Source organism: Leiobunum rupestre, chromosome 7, assembly GCF_980474605.1.
Source record: "Leiobunum rupestre chromosome 7, qqLeiRupe1.1.hap1, whole genome shotgun sequence".
In the NCBI taxonomy this organism is placed as follows: domain Eukaryota; kingdom Metazoa; phylum Arthropoda; class Arachnida; order Opiliones; family Sclerosomatidae; genus Leiobunum; species Leiobunum rupestre.
In genome coordinates this window covers 44,514,508-44,532,432 of record NC_143390.1, presented here as the reverse complement: position 1 = coordinate 44,532,432, position 17,925 = coordinate 44,514,508, and the positions used below count along the sequence as shown (strand labels likewise).

Genomic DNA, 17,925 nt, shown 5'->3' with positions numbered 1-17,925 from the left:
TCATCCTCCTGACACGCGTGCCTTCCTACAGGTACTTAGGAGTAGTAATTGATGAGGGCCTTTCCTGGAAACCACATATCGAGTCCCTCATTTCATCTTCGGTGAAGCGTTTAAACCTCTTGCGGGCAGTCTCAGCGACTACTTGGGGGGGCGGACCATGGCGTTCTACGGCTTCTATACAACAACCTAACCCGCTCTCGATTTGACTATTCCAGCCCTCTCTATGTGTCAGCGTCGGCAACCCTGCTCGCCAAGTTGGATAAGGTCCAAAATGCGGCACTTTGAGTTATTTTAGGAGTTCCTCTATCTACGCCTATCAGGTTGATGGAAGCCGAGGCAGCTATTCAGCCGCTGAGTTCTAGGAGAGACCTATTGGACTTACTTACTTTGGCTCCGTGTGGAGCTGTTGATACTCCGGATTTCTATCCAGCTCTCATGAGGAAGACACTAGCTTCCCTGGAGATCTTGGAGCAGGCTCCCCTTTCTTCTCCTCACAATCTAACCTGGCTATTCCACAATTTTTTTTATAAAGTTGGCGTAATGAACAGTAGAAAATTATATGGTAAAAGCATAGCTAAGTGACTTTAGCCTCCCTGGTAAAAGTAAGTGATTCAATCCAACAATACCTACGTTATTTATAGAGGCCGATGCGCGCTAATTTTTTACGGGTATTTTGATTTCGCCAAAATCTGTCAGTAAGGGCGCTCTTCGAAATTGCGATTTACGTGACACGGTCCGATTTGAAAAGTTTACGCGCCTTTTTTTCGAGGCGCTATATTTAGCCAATGCCTACGCTATAACGTAGGCATTGATTTAGCAGACAACTCGAGTGATGAAGAGGAGAGTGGCTGTCTCAATAGCTCTTTATATAAAATACGAGAGGTCACGTTATTACGTTAGATTCATCGTGCAGCTAAAGTTAGAGAGCGCGCGGAAATATTAGGAAGCGCGCACTCCAAAAAATAACACTTTTCATACATATATGCGTATATATTATTTAAAGGGATCCCTCACTCACAACAGGGGAAGGCATAGGGGTCACAAAAAAACTGGTTTTGAAGCAGTGGCGTAGCTGATGATCCGCAGGGCCCGCGGTGCGGGGGGGGCCTCCATAAAAAATTAAAAAGGGGGCCACATAGAGATTTTTGCGGGGGGGCCTCTGAGTTCTCAGCTACGCCACTGTTTTGAAGCACACTGCAAGTCTGGATTCTAAGTTACCCCTATGCAAGGACGTATATAAGGGTGGGTTAAGGGGTTTAAACCCCCCCCCCATTAGGACTCGATTCCTTTCTTACGAAAGGAGCGCAACATTGAGAAATAAACAGTAAGACGTAAAAATTAATTGAAATAATATTAAACTTTAGCTAAAATACTAGAATTGCATATTTTAATAATTACTACTTTAACATTATCCTTTTTCAATAAAAATATTAAATTTTGCAAAACAATATCAATTTTGTATTAAAAAACTTCGTTTGATACACGTGCGTCCCGAGTCTAGCCAGTACTTTAAATATCCGTTATTGCTAACGAAAAATTTCGCGCTCGCGATTTCATCTGGTTGTGTTATAACCCCCCCCCCCCCTTAGACTTTCTATATCTACGTGCTTGCCCCTATCAAAGATAATTGAAACTCGTACCCTAGATTCGAATACTGAGAGCGTTTACCCTTTTCCCGCACGTGACCTCAGAAAAATGGATAAGGCGAAAACCATGGAGCGAATTTTTTTTGAGTTCCGGCGGGAAGTGAGTAAACGCTATCGGCAACGCACGAGAGAGTGATTTCGAATCTAGGGTACGAGTTTAAATTATCTTTGCCCCTATGCCTCCCCCTGTTGTGAGTGATGGATCCCTAGAAAGAGCTATTGGTATTTGGTTGGACCTAGATGTTGCCCTAGGAATTATTAAAAGGTTCGTAATCATTAACAATTACAAAGATTAAATGTTTAAAATCTCCTACATGAAGTTAATATTCGTTTTAGTGTTTGTTTATATTAAATGTAATGTCGTTTACTACACAAAGTTTTAATGTCATATATTCCTATACTGTAGACATGCTGTAGATCTCCCAAAACATTTTGCGCGAATTTCTTAAAAATTTGAAATTTTGGCTTGGTGAACAGCGCCATCTACCATTATAAAATTACGGGTAAGGGGGGGGGGGATGTGTCGCCTACTCAAGTCCCGAGCAAAGACTATATAAGCTATCGCGATAGCTTATATAGTCTTTGGTCCCGAGATAGCGGGCATCGGCCTCTATAAATAACGTAGGCATTGAATCCATACAACAATTCCTTGTGATAATCTACTTCAATTCTTTGAAATTAAAATATACCAATCAGTTAAAACTATAAATTATAAAATTTCACGTCCCACTGAAATACTAAGTTTTACATATTTTTCTGATTTATTTAATATAATAAATGGTAAAATACTATTTGTAATACTTTTTCTGTATCTGAACTGTCAAATTAAGCCTTGGTGAACAATTTTTACTCTTTATAGGGTTTGTTATCTTTATTAAGAAAATTGAAATCAGCGCCAGATAGAGAACTTAGGATTTTATTATTGGGACTTGATAACGCTGGGAAAACCACGATATTGAAAAATTTAGCATCGGAAGATATAGCTCATATAACACCTACACAAGTACAATTTAACAAAATAAAATTTTGGTAGAGTCAATCTCCTAAGAATATTATTTGATTTTTAGGGCTTTAACATCAAAAGTGTGCAGTCAGAAGGTTTTAAATTGAATGTTTGGGATATAGGAGGTCAAAGAAAAATACGACCATATTGGAGAAATTATTTTGAAAATACTGATGTTTTGGTATGTTAAATTTATCTCAATAATTTGTATTTTTAAAATGTTTCAGAAACTAAAAGTTATATATCTTCTTCAGATATATGTCATTGATAGCTCAGATAGAAAGAGATTTGAGGAAACCGGAGTCGTAAGAAATTTAGATTCAGAAAGTTTTTTACATAATGTAACTTTATTTCATAATGACAGGAATTAGCCGAATTGTTAGTAGAAGAAAAACTTTGTGGAATTCCACTATTAGTATTTGCAAATAAACAAGATCTATTCAATGCCGCACCTGCTAGCGAGCTGGCAGATGGATTGAACCTACCAACAATAAGAGATCGCGGCTGGCAAATTCAAGCTTGCTCTGCAGTATCTGGAGAAGGTCTCAAGGTATAAAGTTAAAAATAAATCATGTAAATTTAAATTACATAAAAAATTATTTACAGGATGGTTTAGATTGGGTATGTAAGAATATCAAGAAGAAATGAAGCAACTGCTAGTTTACACCTACATTTAATGCCAAAGAGATTTGACACAACTACATAATGCTCCGTCCAACATTTTCAATGCACAACATGTCTATACTTTTTTGGCTTGGAAGAATGAGTACTATTTACCTTTTTACACCTATAATATTATACTCACCCTGTGATACCTTCCAAGAAAGGAGGTAGTAAATCAAATAGACTGGATAAGCCCTAGAAACAAAAATTAAATATGCAAATTTATAAATATATTACTAAAATGAAAGCTTATTGAGATAAGCTTACCAATCTGCTCACTGAAATGAAATTCAAATTATTCTCTTGACCATGTACAAATTTTTGTGATTACTTTTTCGATTTTACCAAATTAAGTTTATTCTATTAATTAATGAATTTTAAACAATTTTCCTGGATTATTATAAATTTGTAAGATTTTGTTTTTGAAATTTTTATAATTTTAAAGTTTCTAGTCATTTTAAATATATTACAGCTTTGTGTCATTTTAAGAGTCCTCCAAAAAAGCAGAGCTTAATAAATACTATAAAAACACACACAATCTCCTTTAATTCTTCTAGTAACACTAACATTTTTTCTTTAACAAATTTACCACAAATGTATTCCTATCAATTCATAAAATATCTAATAAATAAAGTCCAACTTTTATAGGGAACCAGAAATATAATTAACATAAAGGATATTAATAATGTAGATTTTCAATTACTGCTAAAGTGAAATCTGTTGTGCTTGCATAGCCACCAAGATCCCTGGTTCGAACCTACAACAATCAAGTTTTAATTTACAGGAATGTTTGCATTTCGATGAATAGGCCTTGCACTTTTACCTTTCCAGTTCGCAAAACTTTCTTAGTTGCATCAGAAATCATGCTTGCGTAGTAATGCAAATTAACATGTCGTAACATCTTTACAGCGCATAAAAGCATAGCAGTTGGATTGGCAATGTTCTTTCCAACAGCTTCACCAAAAGTGTGGCGTGCGCCCTAAAAATACAATGTGCAAAATGTTAATAGAGCTTCAAAATAATAGAAACTATTCACCTACCGGTTCATAAATTACGCAATTTTCGCTGTAATTAGCTCCTGGAACTACACCAGCGCCACCAACCAAACCAGTGGCTAAATTATCAATAATTGACCCATAAAGATTGGGCATTACCATTACATCAAACTTTTGAGGATGTGAAACTAGACAAAAGAAATTGTTTGAGGAAATACAATAATTTCACCAGATTTGAAGTGCAGAATGTATTTTAAAAGGCATTAAACATTAAATTTCAAAATCTTACCTAACTGCATACATGTGTTGTCAATAATCATTTGTTCAAATTCAATTTGAGGATAGAGTTTTGAGACTTCTTCGACAGTCTTCAAGAAAAGTCCATCACTCAATTTCATGATATTTGCTTTGTGAATAGCAGTGACCTAATATTAACTAATTTTATTATTTAATTAATATTAAAATAATGAAAAAGTGACCTTCTTGCGTCCATGTCTTGTAGCATAATCAAATGCAAATTTAGCGATTCTCTCAGACTTAGTTTTAGTGATGATCTTTAAGCATTCAATTACACCTGGTACACTCTGATAATTAAACCATAATTAACTTGTATAATTCTCTAGTATCAAATATTCTCAGGCTTTTGACTTACCTCGTGTTCCAAAGCACTGTATTCACCCTCGGTTTGTTCTCTTATGACAAAGAAATCTAAATTAGAATGTTTGCTTTTGATTCCAGGCAAACTTCTGATGTGAACCACATTTGCAAATACATCCAATTCTCGCCTACATAAGTTAACCAATACCAAATAACAGATAATAATTATATAAAATAATAAAAGATTGCATTATCTAGAATGTAAATCACCTTAGCTTCATATTGAGGGTCTGAAGTTCACCAGAATACCTTGAAAAAGGAGGAGACTGCAAAATTCCTTTTAAACAAATTCCATTTTCATTTATGGAGTTGATAACTTGATCGACTGGAACGGACATGTTTGAGTGAACTTCACTGAAATAAAACAGCGATAATTTTCTTTTATAATCATAAAAACAGTGTGAAAATGAACTAGTACCTCAAAAACATTTCATCAAACTCTATAGGAACACTTATGGCTGAAAAAACCTCCTTTACAGCCACACAAAGTTCAGGGCCCACTCCATCTCCAGGTATCATAGTACATTTTATTTTACTTTCTGGTATAGCGACTGGTTCTTGCTGAAATTTTACAGGAATTTTTTTTAAATTATACATAATTAAAAACATAGGATGGGAAAGGAGGTTTTCACAAGGCTGCTTTACTCATATCAAAGATTTTAAGTTTTATTAAGCATGAAACTTACCGATGGTGCCTAAGATGAAAGCAATGAAAGTGTGCAATTACAGTAAAAAGCCATCACCACGCATAAGTAGAAAATTTTATTTTAGCTGAGCCTATATCAACTAGCATCTAATTGACCTTAGGGGTCAATTTACAAAACCTTACCACTGAAACATGTTGAGGAGCCGTGAATTTAATTCCATTACGAGCAAAATATTGATGAATATCCTGTGGAAACTATAATATTAATACGATAAACAAGAGCAAAAATATTTGATTTATTCTACGTACGCATCTCCGTTTGAGAAGATTTCCATTGCTGCTAAGAGCATTGACGAAAAACCTAACACTCCTTGAAGCCATTTTCAAAGTATTCTAAGTAGTTCTGGATAATGCTACTATTTTTCTGTGGCGCCACTAGCAAGTACTTTTCTATCCCCCCCTTAAGATTTTGCTGCAGTGTTGGCTTTCGGCCAAGTGTTCTGTAATATTTGAAAGATAAGTTCTGGTTTTGAAATTATTAAGTAAGTGATCTCGAATAGAGAGGTGTTTCAGGTCCATTCTTATCAATTTTCAACTAGTCGGCAATAAAACAGTTATGGGCACTATTACTAACAATCCTGAGGAAATTAGAATTAATCTCGACAAACCCAGATGGCCACAGAACACGTTTAGTGGACGATTCAAATATTTTCGGGACATGACAGATCCCAGAAATTGTCTAGTTGGCGAGAAGGAGCTAAACAACGCTAAGGAACTATTAGATCTTTATAAGTATACTCTTGAAATATGCAATTGAAAGCTTCCTAATGCATGAACAGTAAAGAAATAACATTTTTCAGAGTCAAAGCTGAGCCACCAGGAACTACCGAAGAAAAATTATGGTATGCTAAAACACTCTACAATTCGGCTTTTCATCCAGATACAGGAGAAAAGCAAAATATTATTGGTAGAATGTCTTTTCAAGTACCAGGCGGAATGGCTATCACCGGCTGTATGCTTCAGTTTTACAAGTAATTGCTTAAATATAACGCAATGTAAAACTAAAGTCATTCCAAAAACAAACTTTTACTTTCGCATTCCAACCTATTTTAACAGAACAACTCCGGCAGTTGTCTTTTGGCAATGGGTTAATCAGTCTTTCAACGCCTTAGTTAATTTCACAAATAGAAATGCGCAGTCTGAATTGAGCACCAAGTCAGTTTTAAATTTTTATATTAATATTTATACTTTGTATGAATATTAATTATTTGTCCACAGGCAACTTGCATTTGCATATGTGTCAGCTACTTCTAGTGCTGTGATAACAGCAATAGGTTTTAAAAGCTTTCTTCAAAAGGTGGGGAAATGAATAACTAAAACTGAATGGAGAGTTATGGATTTTTTTTCCTTAGAGGGCAAATACGTTAATTCAAAGATTTGTACCATTTGCTGCAGTAGCAGCTGCAAATTGCGTTAATATTCCTCTCATGCGGCAAGGGTATTTATTTATTAAAATATAAAAATCAAACATTTTTTATTATATTTCTGTAAACTACTTCAATATTTATTATTTTAGTGAACTGACTAATGGAATAGCAGTTTTCGAGGAAAATGGAAACCAAGTTGGGGCTTCTAAAGTAAAAATTAGAGAAATTGTAACACCTTACCTCAAATAATAGAGATATTTAGCCCACTTTTAAAAAAAGGAGTGGTAACATGTAGTTTCTTCTATAAAGCTTTACACAATGCATTCTACCAATCCATTTTTGGATGAGCTTAATCTTTCTTTTATCAGAGTTTGGTAAAATTTATAATTACCAGGTCGCAGCTGTGAAAGGAATCTCCCAAGTGATAATCTCAAGGATAGTGATGGCTTCACCTGGAATGTGTAAAAATATCTAAAATATTTTTCAATTTAACCTCACTTTTACTTATAAACAGTGAAAAAATTTCTTTTTATTAGTACTATGTCCAGTTATTATGGACAAATTAGAAAAATTTAAATGGATGCAAAAGATTAAACCATTACACGCTCCTATTCAAGTTGGACTGGTTGGTTGTTCGTAAGTAACCTGACTTAGTTGATAATTTATATATTAATCTCTTATACTGCAATAATATTATTTTTGAAATTTTCAGCCTAATATTTATGGTGCCAATAGCTTGTGCCTTATTTCCTCAAGAATGGTAAATTATTATTTTGCTTTATCATGTACCAATAATTACTTTGGTTTCTTTTTTCTAGTTCTATTAGAGTGAGCACTATCAAAAAATGGGAACCTGAAATGTATTCCAAATTTGAAAAAGATTTTGACAAATTGACTAACTCGCAAGTTTACTTCAACAAAGGACTTTAAAATTACTTCAGCTTTTCCATAAGAAATATATTTTAAAAATATAAGATATTTCGAAAAAAGTGCATATCAGGAAAATATTTTGTCCATTACATAGCAATCTCATCCCCAACCTAATTTATGTAGTGCTTGCCAATGCCCAAGATTAAGAGTTATGACCTTTCCAATTTCCCATAGCTAAGGCTTAAACTTAGTTCATTATTAACTTTTAAATATATATTGTTAATATGTTTTATAAAAAGAAACTATTGCATCTTTATAAATGTTGATCAGTAAATAAATTTATGTATTAAATAGTTATGACAATAAAGGTTTTAATACTTGCATTAAAAATAAAGGTTGTTGAGGAAATTAAATCTAGTCATTCCTTTCTATTTTCCGCCGGTATTTTTTATGTGGATTTTAAAGTAGACGACAGTAAAAGGCAATATCCAATCAAAATCTTCTCAATAAAGTTTGGCCAATGAACGAGCTCTTGCGTTAGTAGTCCACGAGGCTCGCCGCAAATGATCTTCATTCCGATTGTGTTTAGGAAGATTAAATTAATGCTAAAGTCTAATTTAGTTCGAAAGTAATTAGGTTTTGTTGAAACGTTTTTATATAATATGCGTCATTCCACCTTTGAAACAAGTTACTGTAAGTAGCTATATTGCTAAAAAGTAAAAAAAAAAATTATACAATGTGGGCTTACTTATAGAAATTTAGGACTGAAGACCACAGACAGACCTGACACAATGGTGAGCGAAATTAGACAAGTATTGGTAGATTTACCATCGAAAATTCAAACTTCAAGTTACGTGGAAAGGTTAGACCTATTTGAGCAGTTACATCATAATTTAAAGGGGGAACTACCAGAATCCGCAGTTAAAGAAATATGCGGGGCTTTAAGATTGACACTACCACGTTACGCAACAGCAAAATCCCGTAGACTGCCACTGAAGCTGGTAGAAGAACTGCTCCAACGCTACAGCGTTTCTAAAGTCTACCTGATTAAAGTTCTTGACACTGCCTCATCTGATTACGGATTTGTCAATGGCACAAAGAGCATTGCCAAAATAGCTTTATCGGCTCTTAACTGGTCAACACTTTTGGCCAAAGATTGCCTTAGCAGCAAGGAAGTTAATATAAATTACTTCAAAAAGATTGTGGAAGTGCAAAGTAAACTTTTGTACGCTATTACAACACCGCAAAGAGAAGGTCTGAACAAATGTGCTTTCAAGAAAATGTGTTTCATCTGGAAACAAAATACGGAATGGAGCAAGAAATATTTTGAAGCCATTGCACAAATGGAACTAAATTTAACATATTTTGTAATTTGGGGATTCTTGTACAAATACATGTCTCAAAATAAGGAAAACAATGCCGCTAACAAAGAGACCATAGTGGAGTCTTTTATTAAGCTAGTTTTCAGCAATAAAAGCAAAATTCCATTCAACATTCTGGAACACTCTCGACCCTTCTTAAAGGATTTGAACCATAAAGAGTTTAGTCAGCACATTTTGCCAGCAATTCAAAAAGCCCTTCTAAGAAACCCAGAAATAATTTTGGAAACCGTAGGAATGATCATTGATTCAGTGACGTTAGATTTAAGTCAATATGCTAATGAGCTTGGGAAAAGTTTGGGAGTTCATCTATGTATGAAAGAGGATGCTTGCCGGGATGATGCCATAAAAGTCTTTGAATATCTATCCAAACAATGCAGCACACCAGAAGCCATTGTCACTTTAGTGAATCACCTTTTTGGAATATTGAATGGTTCGGAAGGAAAATTAACAGTAGTCACTCAGAGAATGGGTGTTTTGAGTGGTATTGGAGGTTTAAGCCACCATTCGGTGTCTGGATCTAACATGCAGCAAACTGTGACTGACACTGTCATTGAACATTTTGTTGGAATTCTGAAACAGGAGATTCACGAAGGAACTGTCATCCATGCATTGAAAATACTGTCTCTCTGGTCTACAAAACTAACTACTAAAGTACCAGATTCACTGATTGATTGGTTTAAAAAAGGAATTGTTCAAAAATCAGCAACGCCTCTGATTAGAGTAGCTTATTTTCAATGCATGCATACTGCCTTTAGAGGAAATACCATGTTACAGGGAATGGAACTTGCTCCGATATTAACCAAAACTTTGGAAAAGGTGTCATCCCAACCTTCTCAAATCAATATAGTATCCGAAGGACTAATTGCCTCGTGTCTGATACTGAAATTATACATTTCTGATATTGAATCTGAAACAAAATTGAAAGGTCATGTCTCTACCCTGTATGATTTACAGAAACTGGCATTCTTATCGGAAAAATTTTTAAATTCGGCATCATCGGAAGTACTTTGCTTTGTACCCATCTTAATTGAATGCCTTATCTTGGATCACTACAGCTCAATTATTAATAAAACTGAGGTAGCCATCAAAGCAATGTTATTTTGTTTACTTCACCCTTCTAGGGAGCTCAGGGTAAATGCGGCTTCCTCTACTAAAAAGATTATTTCCGCCAATGGTGGTTGCGAGTTTGCCCAAGCCCTGTTGAAAGAAATACCAGCTTTCACAAGCAAGATTAATATCCAAGATTTTATTGAAAAACCAGATAATGAATCAGTTACTGCAGCACAAAAATCCATAAGTAATATTACCATTCGTACGGTGGTACTAGTTGAATGCCTAATGGTCATATGTTCCGGTTATAAATTTGAAGAAAGTGACGCCAAGCTTCTTGGAAAAGAAACTCTTTTACCAACTAGCCTCGATATACTTCTCAACCGACTTCCAAAGTTATGGGATAGCCTTTTAATTAAACTTGGATTGAATACGATATCATTCTTGCAAGCTGAAGAGGAGACCTTGCAAAACATCGTTCTAACCGATGACATCACATCGACTTCTACAAACGCTCTGAGTACGCTGGTTCGATTGGCACCCGACAAGTTTTTGCCGCCAGCTATCAAATACGTCACTGATATAATGAAGGATTCGAATTTTCAGACCATTACGAATGAAGACTTCAACATTTTCAAAACACCCGATGGCGTCTTGTACAACGAAAGTGTCATTGAAAATTTGAAAGAGCAAACCACCAACAACCGTAACGTGAAGCGCGAAAGCCGACTTTATTCTCACAAGGAACAACTCGAAGAACTGGAATTAAAAGCCAAAAAAGTACCCGAATTATCTAAAAAACAATTGGAAGCGAAAAAGGCCCAACTGGAGAAGGAAGCCGCCGTTCGACAAAAAATCGAAAGCTTTAACAATCAATATCAAAAAGCCGTTTCCGTTCTGAACGTTCTTTTGGATAAAAACCCCGATAACTTGAGGAGATACACCGGAGAGTTGATCAAACTAATCCTACCATTGTTGAAATCTCCGCTGTGCGCTCCGACCGCTTCTGATTTGTACATTGACTTTAGCCAATGCGTATTTGACCCCGAAAAACGACTCTTCGGACAAAGCGTCGCCTACGCGACTCTCAGAATAATGCAGCCAGCATGCGAATTGAACGGAGATTGGATAAAGAAGGATTTGGAATCGGCCATTCAAAGTGTTATTGACAAAATGTCCGTCAATTACTTGTCAGGCGCCGCTTTCGCTTACGTCTTTCCCCTTCTACACTTGCTTTTAACCAAACCTACAACTTCGGAGAATTTGATTAAAAACTGTCTCGACCTGATACACAATCAAGTCACTTTAGAAGACGTCGATGAAGAGAGTTCCTTCAACATGCCCATGAAACAAATGCTCGAAACTCTAGTGGGCGTCATAGCTTACGCCCCCGGCCGTCTGGAAAAGGAAGCCAGCGACGTCCTTCTTGGCGTGGCTAATAGTATCGCCAATGGCTTGGGCGAAGCGACCATGTCCGAAATTAAAGTATTACTAAATGCCATTCAGTCTCCGAGCATTGCCGTGAGGGAAGCCAGCCTTCGAAGCCTACTCATTTTAGTGGATTTGCTGCCGCACCCCGACAGCGATTTCGAAGATGGTCTCCTGGTCACGAGACGCGTCTTCGTCGCCAAGTTCGACCCCGAAGAAGAAAACCGAAATATTGCGGAAAAGCTGTGGGACACGGCCAGGCTTTCCTTGCACCAATCCATTTGCGACAGCGTCATCTCGGACGTCACGCACCCCGAAGAAGTCGTTCGGGCCTCGGCGGCTGACGCTATCGCGGCCATTATCCAAGCGTACGAAGACCAACTTGCGACGCTGATAGAAAGATTATTGGAAGTTTACCATCAAAAACTCGTACGACCCGCTCCCGTGATGGATTTCTTCGGACGAATCAGCGTGGAAGCCATCCCGGACGACTGGGAACCAAGATGCGGTATAGCCATCGCTCTGAACAAACTGGCCGAAAATTTGAACGACAGCCAAGTGACCGAAATGATTTCGTTCTTCGTGGGATACGGGTTACGCGACAGACACCCGGCGGTTCAAAAAGCCATGTTGGACGCCGCCATTTCGGTCGTTGGAATTCACGGCAACAAGTCGACGGGAACGCTTTTACCAGTTTTCGAGGATTTCTTGGATAAAGCTCCGGACAATTCCGACTACGACGCTGTCCGCCAAAGCGTCGTCATTCTGATGGGAACTCTGGCGAGACATTTAGACAAGGGAGATCAAAAAATTAAACCTATCGTCGGAAAACTTATCGAGACTCTATCGAAGCCTTCTCAGCAAGTGCAAGAAGCGGTGGCCAACTGTTTACCTCCTTTGGTGCCCGCCATCAAGGAAGAAGCTCCCATACTAGTCAAGAAACTAATGGAACTTCTTCTCGAAGCGGATAATTACGGAGAAAGAAGAGGAGCCGCTTACGGTCTGGCCGGCCTAGTGAAAGGATTGGGCATCCTCTCGCTGAAACAACTGGAAATAATGAATATTTTAACCGAAGCTATTCAGGACAAGAAAAACTATCGACATAGAGAAGGAGCCTTATTCGCCCTGGAAATGCTTTGCACCATGTTAGGTCGTCTCTTCGAACCGTACATCGTCCATATTCTTCCTCACTTACTCTTGTGTTTCGGAGATGGAAATCAATTTGTGCGAGAGGCCACCGACAACACGGCCAAGGCCGTTATGAGTAAACTGAGCGCTCACGGAGTCAAACTGGTCCTACCTTCCCTGCTACAAGCCCTCGAGCAAGATTCCTGGAGGACCAAAGCGGGCTCCGTCGAATTGTTGGGAGCTATGGCCTTTTGCGCGCCTAAACAACTGTCTTCCTGCTTACCGAGTATCGTCCCCAAATTAATCGAAGTTTTGTCCGATTCTCACGTGAAAGTTCAAAAGGCGGGAGCGCAAGCCCTGAGGCAGATCGGATCCGTCATTAGAAACCCGGAAATTCAAGCTATCGTTCCCAACTTGTTGGAAGCCTTGCAGGATCCGTCGAAGAAAACGTCTTCCTGTCTGTCGATCCTGTTAGAGACTCGCTTCGTCCATTTCATCGACGCTCCCTCGTTGGCCCTGATCATGCCAGTCGTTCAAAGGGCTTTCCAAGACAGGTCAACGGGGACTCGAAAAATGGCCGCTCAAATCATCGGAAACATGTACTCACTGACGGATCAAAAAGACTTATCGCCGTACCTTCCGACTATTTTGCCCGGTCTCAAACAGTCGCTGTTGGACCCCGTACCCGAAGTTCGTAGCGTCTCGGCCAGAGCTCTCGGAGCCTTGGTTAAGGGCATGGGAGAAAGCAGTTTCGAAGATTTGCTGCCGTGGTTGATGCAAACGTTGACTTCGGAGAATAGTCCCGTCGACAGATCGGGTGCCGCTCAAGGCCTCAGCGAAGTCATGGGAAGTCTGGGAGTCGAAAAACTACACAAACACATCCCGGATATCATCGCGGCGGCGGAAAGAACCGACATCGCTCCTCACGTCAAGGACGGCTACATCATGATGTTCATCTACCTTCCAGTCGTCTTTACCAAGGAATTTACCCCTTACATTGGCCAAATTATTATCCCCATTTTGAAGGCTTTGGCGGACGAAACCGAATTTGTCCGAGAAACGGCGTTGAAGGCGGGTCAGCGAATCGTCAACACCTACGCTCAATCGGCCATACAGCTCTTGCTCCCGGAACTAGAGAAAGGTCTTTTCGACGTCAATTGGCGAATTCGATACAGTTCCATTCAGCTCTTGGGCGATTTATTGTACAAAATATCTGGCGTTTCCGGAAAAATGACCACGGAAACGGCCGACGAAGACGACAACTTTGGAACCGAGCAGTCGCACAAAGCTATCATTCACTTACTCGGACACGATAGGAGGAATCGAGTCTTAGCCGGACTCTACATGGGCCGGTCGGATGTGGCTTTGATGGTCCGCCAAGCCGCGCTCCACGTTTGGAAGGTGGTCGTCACCAATACCCCGAGAACGTTACGAGAAATTCTACCAACTTTATTTTCTCTGTTGCTCGGATGTCTGGCCAGCAACAGCTACGATAAGCGCCAAGTGGCAGCCCGCACTTTGGGAGATCTAGTCAGGAAACTAGGAGAAAGGGTGCTGCCTGAAATTATACCCATTTTGGAGAGAGGATTAAAATCAGATCGTCCCGATCAACGTCAAGGGGTTTGTATCGGCTTGAGCGAAATTATGTCGTCCACTAGCAAAGAAATGGTCCTGAATTTCGTCGATAGCTTGGTTCCCACGATCAAAATGGCACTTTGCGATCCCTTGCCCGAGGTTCGAGTAGCGGCGGCCAAGACATTCGACAGTTTACATTTGACGGTGGGAGTTCGCGCCTTAGACGACATCATTCCTCCCCTCCTGCAACAGCTGAGCGACCCGGAACAAGCGGAATACACTTTGGACGGGCTCAGACAAGTCATGGCCATCAAGAGTAAAGTTGTCTTGCCTTATTTGGTTCCTCAGTTAACAACGCCGCCAGTCAACACCAAAGCGCTCTCGTTGCTATCGACCGTCGCCGGGGACGCTCTGACCAGGCACTTAAGCAGGATATTACCGGCTCTCTTGCTGTCCTTAGGGGCGGCTTTCGGAACGCCCAACGAAGCGCAAGAACTGGATTACTGTCAAGCCGTAGTTCTCTCTGTCACGGACGACGTCGGAGTCCGAACGATCATCGACACTCTTCTGGAAGCTTCCAGGCAGGATTCCTTGCCTCACCGACAAGCCGCCGTCGCCTTATTAAGCGCCTTCTGCAGTCATACCAAAGCGGATATCAGCTCGTACGTCTCGCAACTGCTTAGGGGTCTGGTCCACTTGTTCACGGAAACGGATCCGATTTTACTGAAACTCAGCTGGGAAACGCTCAACGCCGTTATCAAAACTCTCGATTCCACGGAACAGATTCAACACGTCGCCGACATTCGACAAGCGGTTCGATTCGCAGTCAGTGATCTGAAGGGACAAACGCTGCTCCCGGGCTTTTGCCTGCCTAAAGGAATCACGCCCATTTTACCAGTTTTCCGAGACGCCATTTTGAACGGAGCTCCCGATTTGAAGGAGCAAGCGGCTCAAGGATTGGGAGAGGTCATCCAGTTGACGAGCGCGGAAGCCTTGAAACCATCCGTCGTTCACATCACGGGACCTTTAATTCGTATCCTTGGTGATCGTTTCAGTTGGAACGTCAAAGTCGCTATTTTAGAAACTCTGGCCCTCTTGCTCGAAAAGGTCGGAGCCATGTTAAAACCATTCCTGCCACAACTGCAAACTACTTTCCTAAAAGCCTTGAGCGACAGTCACAGAATGGTCCGCCTTCGGGCGGCCAAGGCCCTCAGCCACCTCATTACCATTCACATTCGCTGCGACCCTCTCTTTACGGAACTACACAACAGCGCCAAAAACACCGAGGATAACACTATTAAAGAAACCATGTTACACGCCTTGAGGTGCGTCGTGACTCCGGCCGGCGATAAGATGTCCGAAGGGATTCGAAAGAATATCACCACCACCTTAGTCTCTTTAATCGGGACACCGGACGACAATTGCCGCATCGCTTCCGCCGGCTGCTTGGGTGCCATGGTGAAATGGTTGCCCGACGACGAACTGGAAACGCTGATGAAGGAACATCTGTTAGACGATGACGCCACCTCCGATTGGATGATCAGGCACGGCCAAAGCGTCGCTTTGATGATCGCCCTCAAGGAATGCCCTGAGAAACTAATCGACGGCGATTGGAGCGAAAGAATCACCAAAACCCTCATTTCCTACATGCTGGCCGACCGACTACCCATCGCCCTCAGCGGGACTAGAGGCACGGGGTACTTCCTTTACCACGTACTGAAAGGGAAACAAACTTGTCCACAAACGTTACTGACCGTTTTCGCCAAGAACATGAACCACAGCTCCAACGAGGTGAAGCAAGTGGTGGCCTTGACTTGCAACTTTCTCGGAAAGCGCTTGCCGCAGAGCTTACCCACGCAGTTCATCCGATCAGTCGTCCCTCTTTTGGTCAATGGCACGAAAGAAAAGAACTCTGTAGTCAAGGCCAACAGCGAATTTGCCCTGGTCACGATTCTGGGCATGAGGACGGGCGAGGACACGCGACAGACGTATCTGAACATGCTGGACCCCGGTGCCAGGGACTCCTTGCAAGACGTGATCAGCAAAGTTCTCAGGAAGGTCGCCAGTCAGGCTGAGCTAAAAGAAGAGGAATTAGACGATACCCTGATGTCCTAATCTAAAACAACAAAGTATTTGTAATAAAACCTAAGCCTTCGTTAATTTTTCTTGCATGGCTCATTTCGAATTGTTTCATTCGCTATACAATCCGAACGCTGTAAAAACTTTAGCCTGAAATATATTAAAATAAAATGTTGCCAATATGTGACAAAAGACGGTAATAAATAAAAATATTTAAAAAAATATTTTCGATTTGTTTTTGCCCATATCAACATACGATAAATAATAAAAGTTTATATTTTCGTTGTAAGAGTATTAAGCGAGCTTAGAAAATGTCACGGAAACTTATTCAGAAACGAAAAATTAAATTATTTTACATTTCTGTTGACGTTTCATGTTTGAACACGCAATACAATAAGTAAATGTTTTCCTCCATTTGAAATTGAACCGCAATGCCATCTCAAAGTCAGACTTCAAACGAGATAACTGTTGTGTATGGTGTGAAGACCACGCTGTCATATGCACCAATGGATCATTCCATGACAAATCAAGCAGAGGTGTCCACCTTACCCTCTTAGATTTCGCTAAAATTTGGTTTATAGGGTAATTTTGGGCCAAAAAGCCGATTTCCAAATTTTGTTTAATGAACTTTAAACGGTTTTGGAGATATTTGACCAGTGTTGCCACTCTATGATTTACAAAATGCCAAGATCGAGCTCGAAAAAATGCCAAGCGCGAAATTTAAAAGCAGAAAGGAAAATTAAGCGTGAAAATTCTGTTTTATACAGGTCACCGTGTTTTATATAAAAATCATTAAGAAAAATATATTTATAACCGCGACCGAAACGGTTCTAGGTGGCGTTGCGGTGCCTTTTTTTAGCCACTTACTGTATAATGGGTTAATTTTGGAGTCATTTCCGTTCTGTTGTACATTGAAATAATAAAGCGTGTAATCCAAAGAACCGAAAAAACCCCTATGTTAAATGCCAAGGCGTTGAAAAAAAATACCAAGATGCCAAGATCTTGGGAGGAATGCCAAGGAGTGGCAACATTGTATTTGACACCAAAACTGGAAAAAAAAGTGACCATAGCCTCTAAAGTCAAAAATTCATATCTTTTGATATAAAAGTCCGATTTCAAACGAAACAAAGTTATTATAAAGACATTTTTGCGTTATTTTCAAATAAAAATCTAGAACATTCTACATTGAACCGTTATTTATGAATATTCAGAAGAATCATTTACTTGTTACTCAATTTTAAAAAATATTTTAATAAATTTTTTCGAATTCCCCTTCCGTGATTTACTTATTACTAGATAATGTTGAGGTATTATATTTAGTTTTCGAGAAAAAATTCTTTTTTACAGCACCAATTGACCAAGTAAATACATCACAT

The 17,925-nt window shown here is 39.5% G+C and overlaps 4 protein-coding genes across 6 annotated transcripts; 3 read left to right on the top strand and 1 right to left on the bottom strand.

Annotated features, from left to right (window-relative positions):
- The first annotated feature begins 2,295 nt into the window (after positions 1-2,295).
- On the top strand, positions 2,296-3,815 carry LOC149936461 (ADP-ribosylation factor-like protein 3). Its single transcript, XM_090180967.1, has 6 exons — positions 2,296-2,426; positions 2,506-2,649; positions 2,714-2,830; positions 2,904-2,954; positions 3,014-3,199; positions 3,256-3,815. Exons 1-6 carry the CDS (start codon positions 2,424-2,426, stop codon positions 3,295-3,297), a joined length of 543 nt encoding a protein of 180 aa, XP_090037093.1. The 5' UTR covers positions 2,296-2,423; the 3' UTR covers positions 3,298-3,815.
- A 26-nt stretch (positions 3,816-3,841) lies between these two features.
- Positions 3,842-8,348, bottom strand: Idh3b (isocitrate dehydrogenase [NAD] subunit beta, mitochondrial). Of its 3 annotated transcripts, none has more exons than XM_090180963.1 (12): positions 8,290-8,348; positions 7,429-7,489; positions 5,920-6,110; positions 5,794-5,856; positions 5,383-5,525; positions 5,175-5,318; positions 4,960-5,092; positions 4,787-4,891; positions 4,597-4,732; positions 4,353-4,495; positions 4,136-4,291; positions 3,842-4,069 (listed from the first exon to the last, which is right to left on the bottom strand). In XM_090180963.1, the coding sequence occupies exons 3-12, from the start codon at positions 5,989-5,991 to the stop codon at positions 3,992-3,994; spliced, it is 1,173 nt and encodes a 390-aa protein (XP_090037089.1). In that variant the 5' UTR covers positions 5,992-6,110; positions 7,429-7,489; positions 8,290-8,348; the 3' UTR covers positions 3,842-3,991. The 3 variants fall into 3 exon arrangements, with proteins under 3 accessions (XP_090037089.1, XP_090037090.1, XP_090037091.1); XM_090180964.1 differs by lacking the exon at positions 8,290-8,348 and adding an exon at positions 7,278-7,362; XM_090180965.1 differs by lacking the exons at positions 5,794-5,856; positions 5,920-6,110; positions 7,429-7,489; positions 8,290-8,348 and adding an exon at positions 5,651-5,763.
- On the top strand, positions 6,105-8,290 carry LOC149936460 (sideroflexin-2-like). Its single transcript, XM_090180966.1, has 10 exons — positions 6,105-6,402; positions 6,471-6,641; positions 6,727-6,825; positions 6,889-6,967; positions 7,023-7,108; positions 7,187-7,247; positions 7,432-7,498; positions 7,574-7,673; positions 7,750-7,797; positions 7,856-8,290. Exons 1-10 carry the CDS (start codon positions 6,227-6,229, stop codon positions 7,965-7,967), a joined length of 999 nt encoding a protein of 332 aa, XP_090037092.1. The 5' UTR covers positions 6,105-6,226; the 3' UTR covers positions 7,968-8,290.
- A 116-nt stretch (positions 8,349-8,464) lies between the features above and the next one.
- On the top strand, positions 8,465-16,744 carry l(3)80Fj (lethal (3) 80Fj). Its single transcript, XM_090180962.1, has 2 exons — positions 8,465-8,600; positions 8,662-16,744. Exon 2 carries the CDS (start codon positions 8,699-8,701, stop codon positions 16,583-16,585), a length of 7,887 nt encoding a protein of 2,628 aa, XP_090037088.1. The 5' UTR covers positions 8,465-8,600; positions 8,662-8,698; the 3' UTR covers positions 16,586-16,744.
- The last annotated feature ends 1,181 nt before the right edge of the window (positions 16,745-17,925 follow it).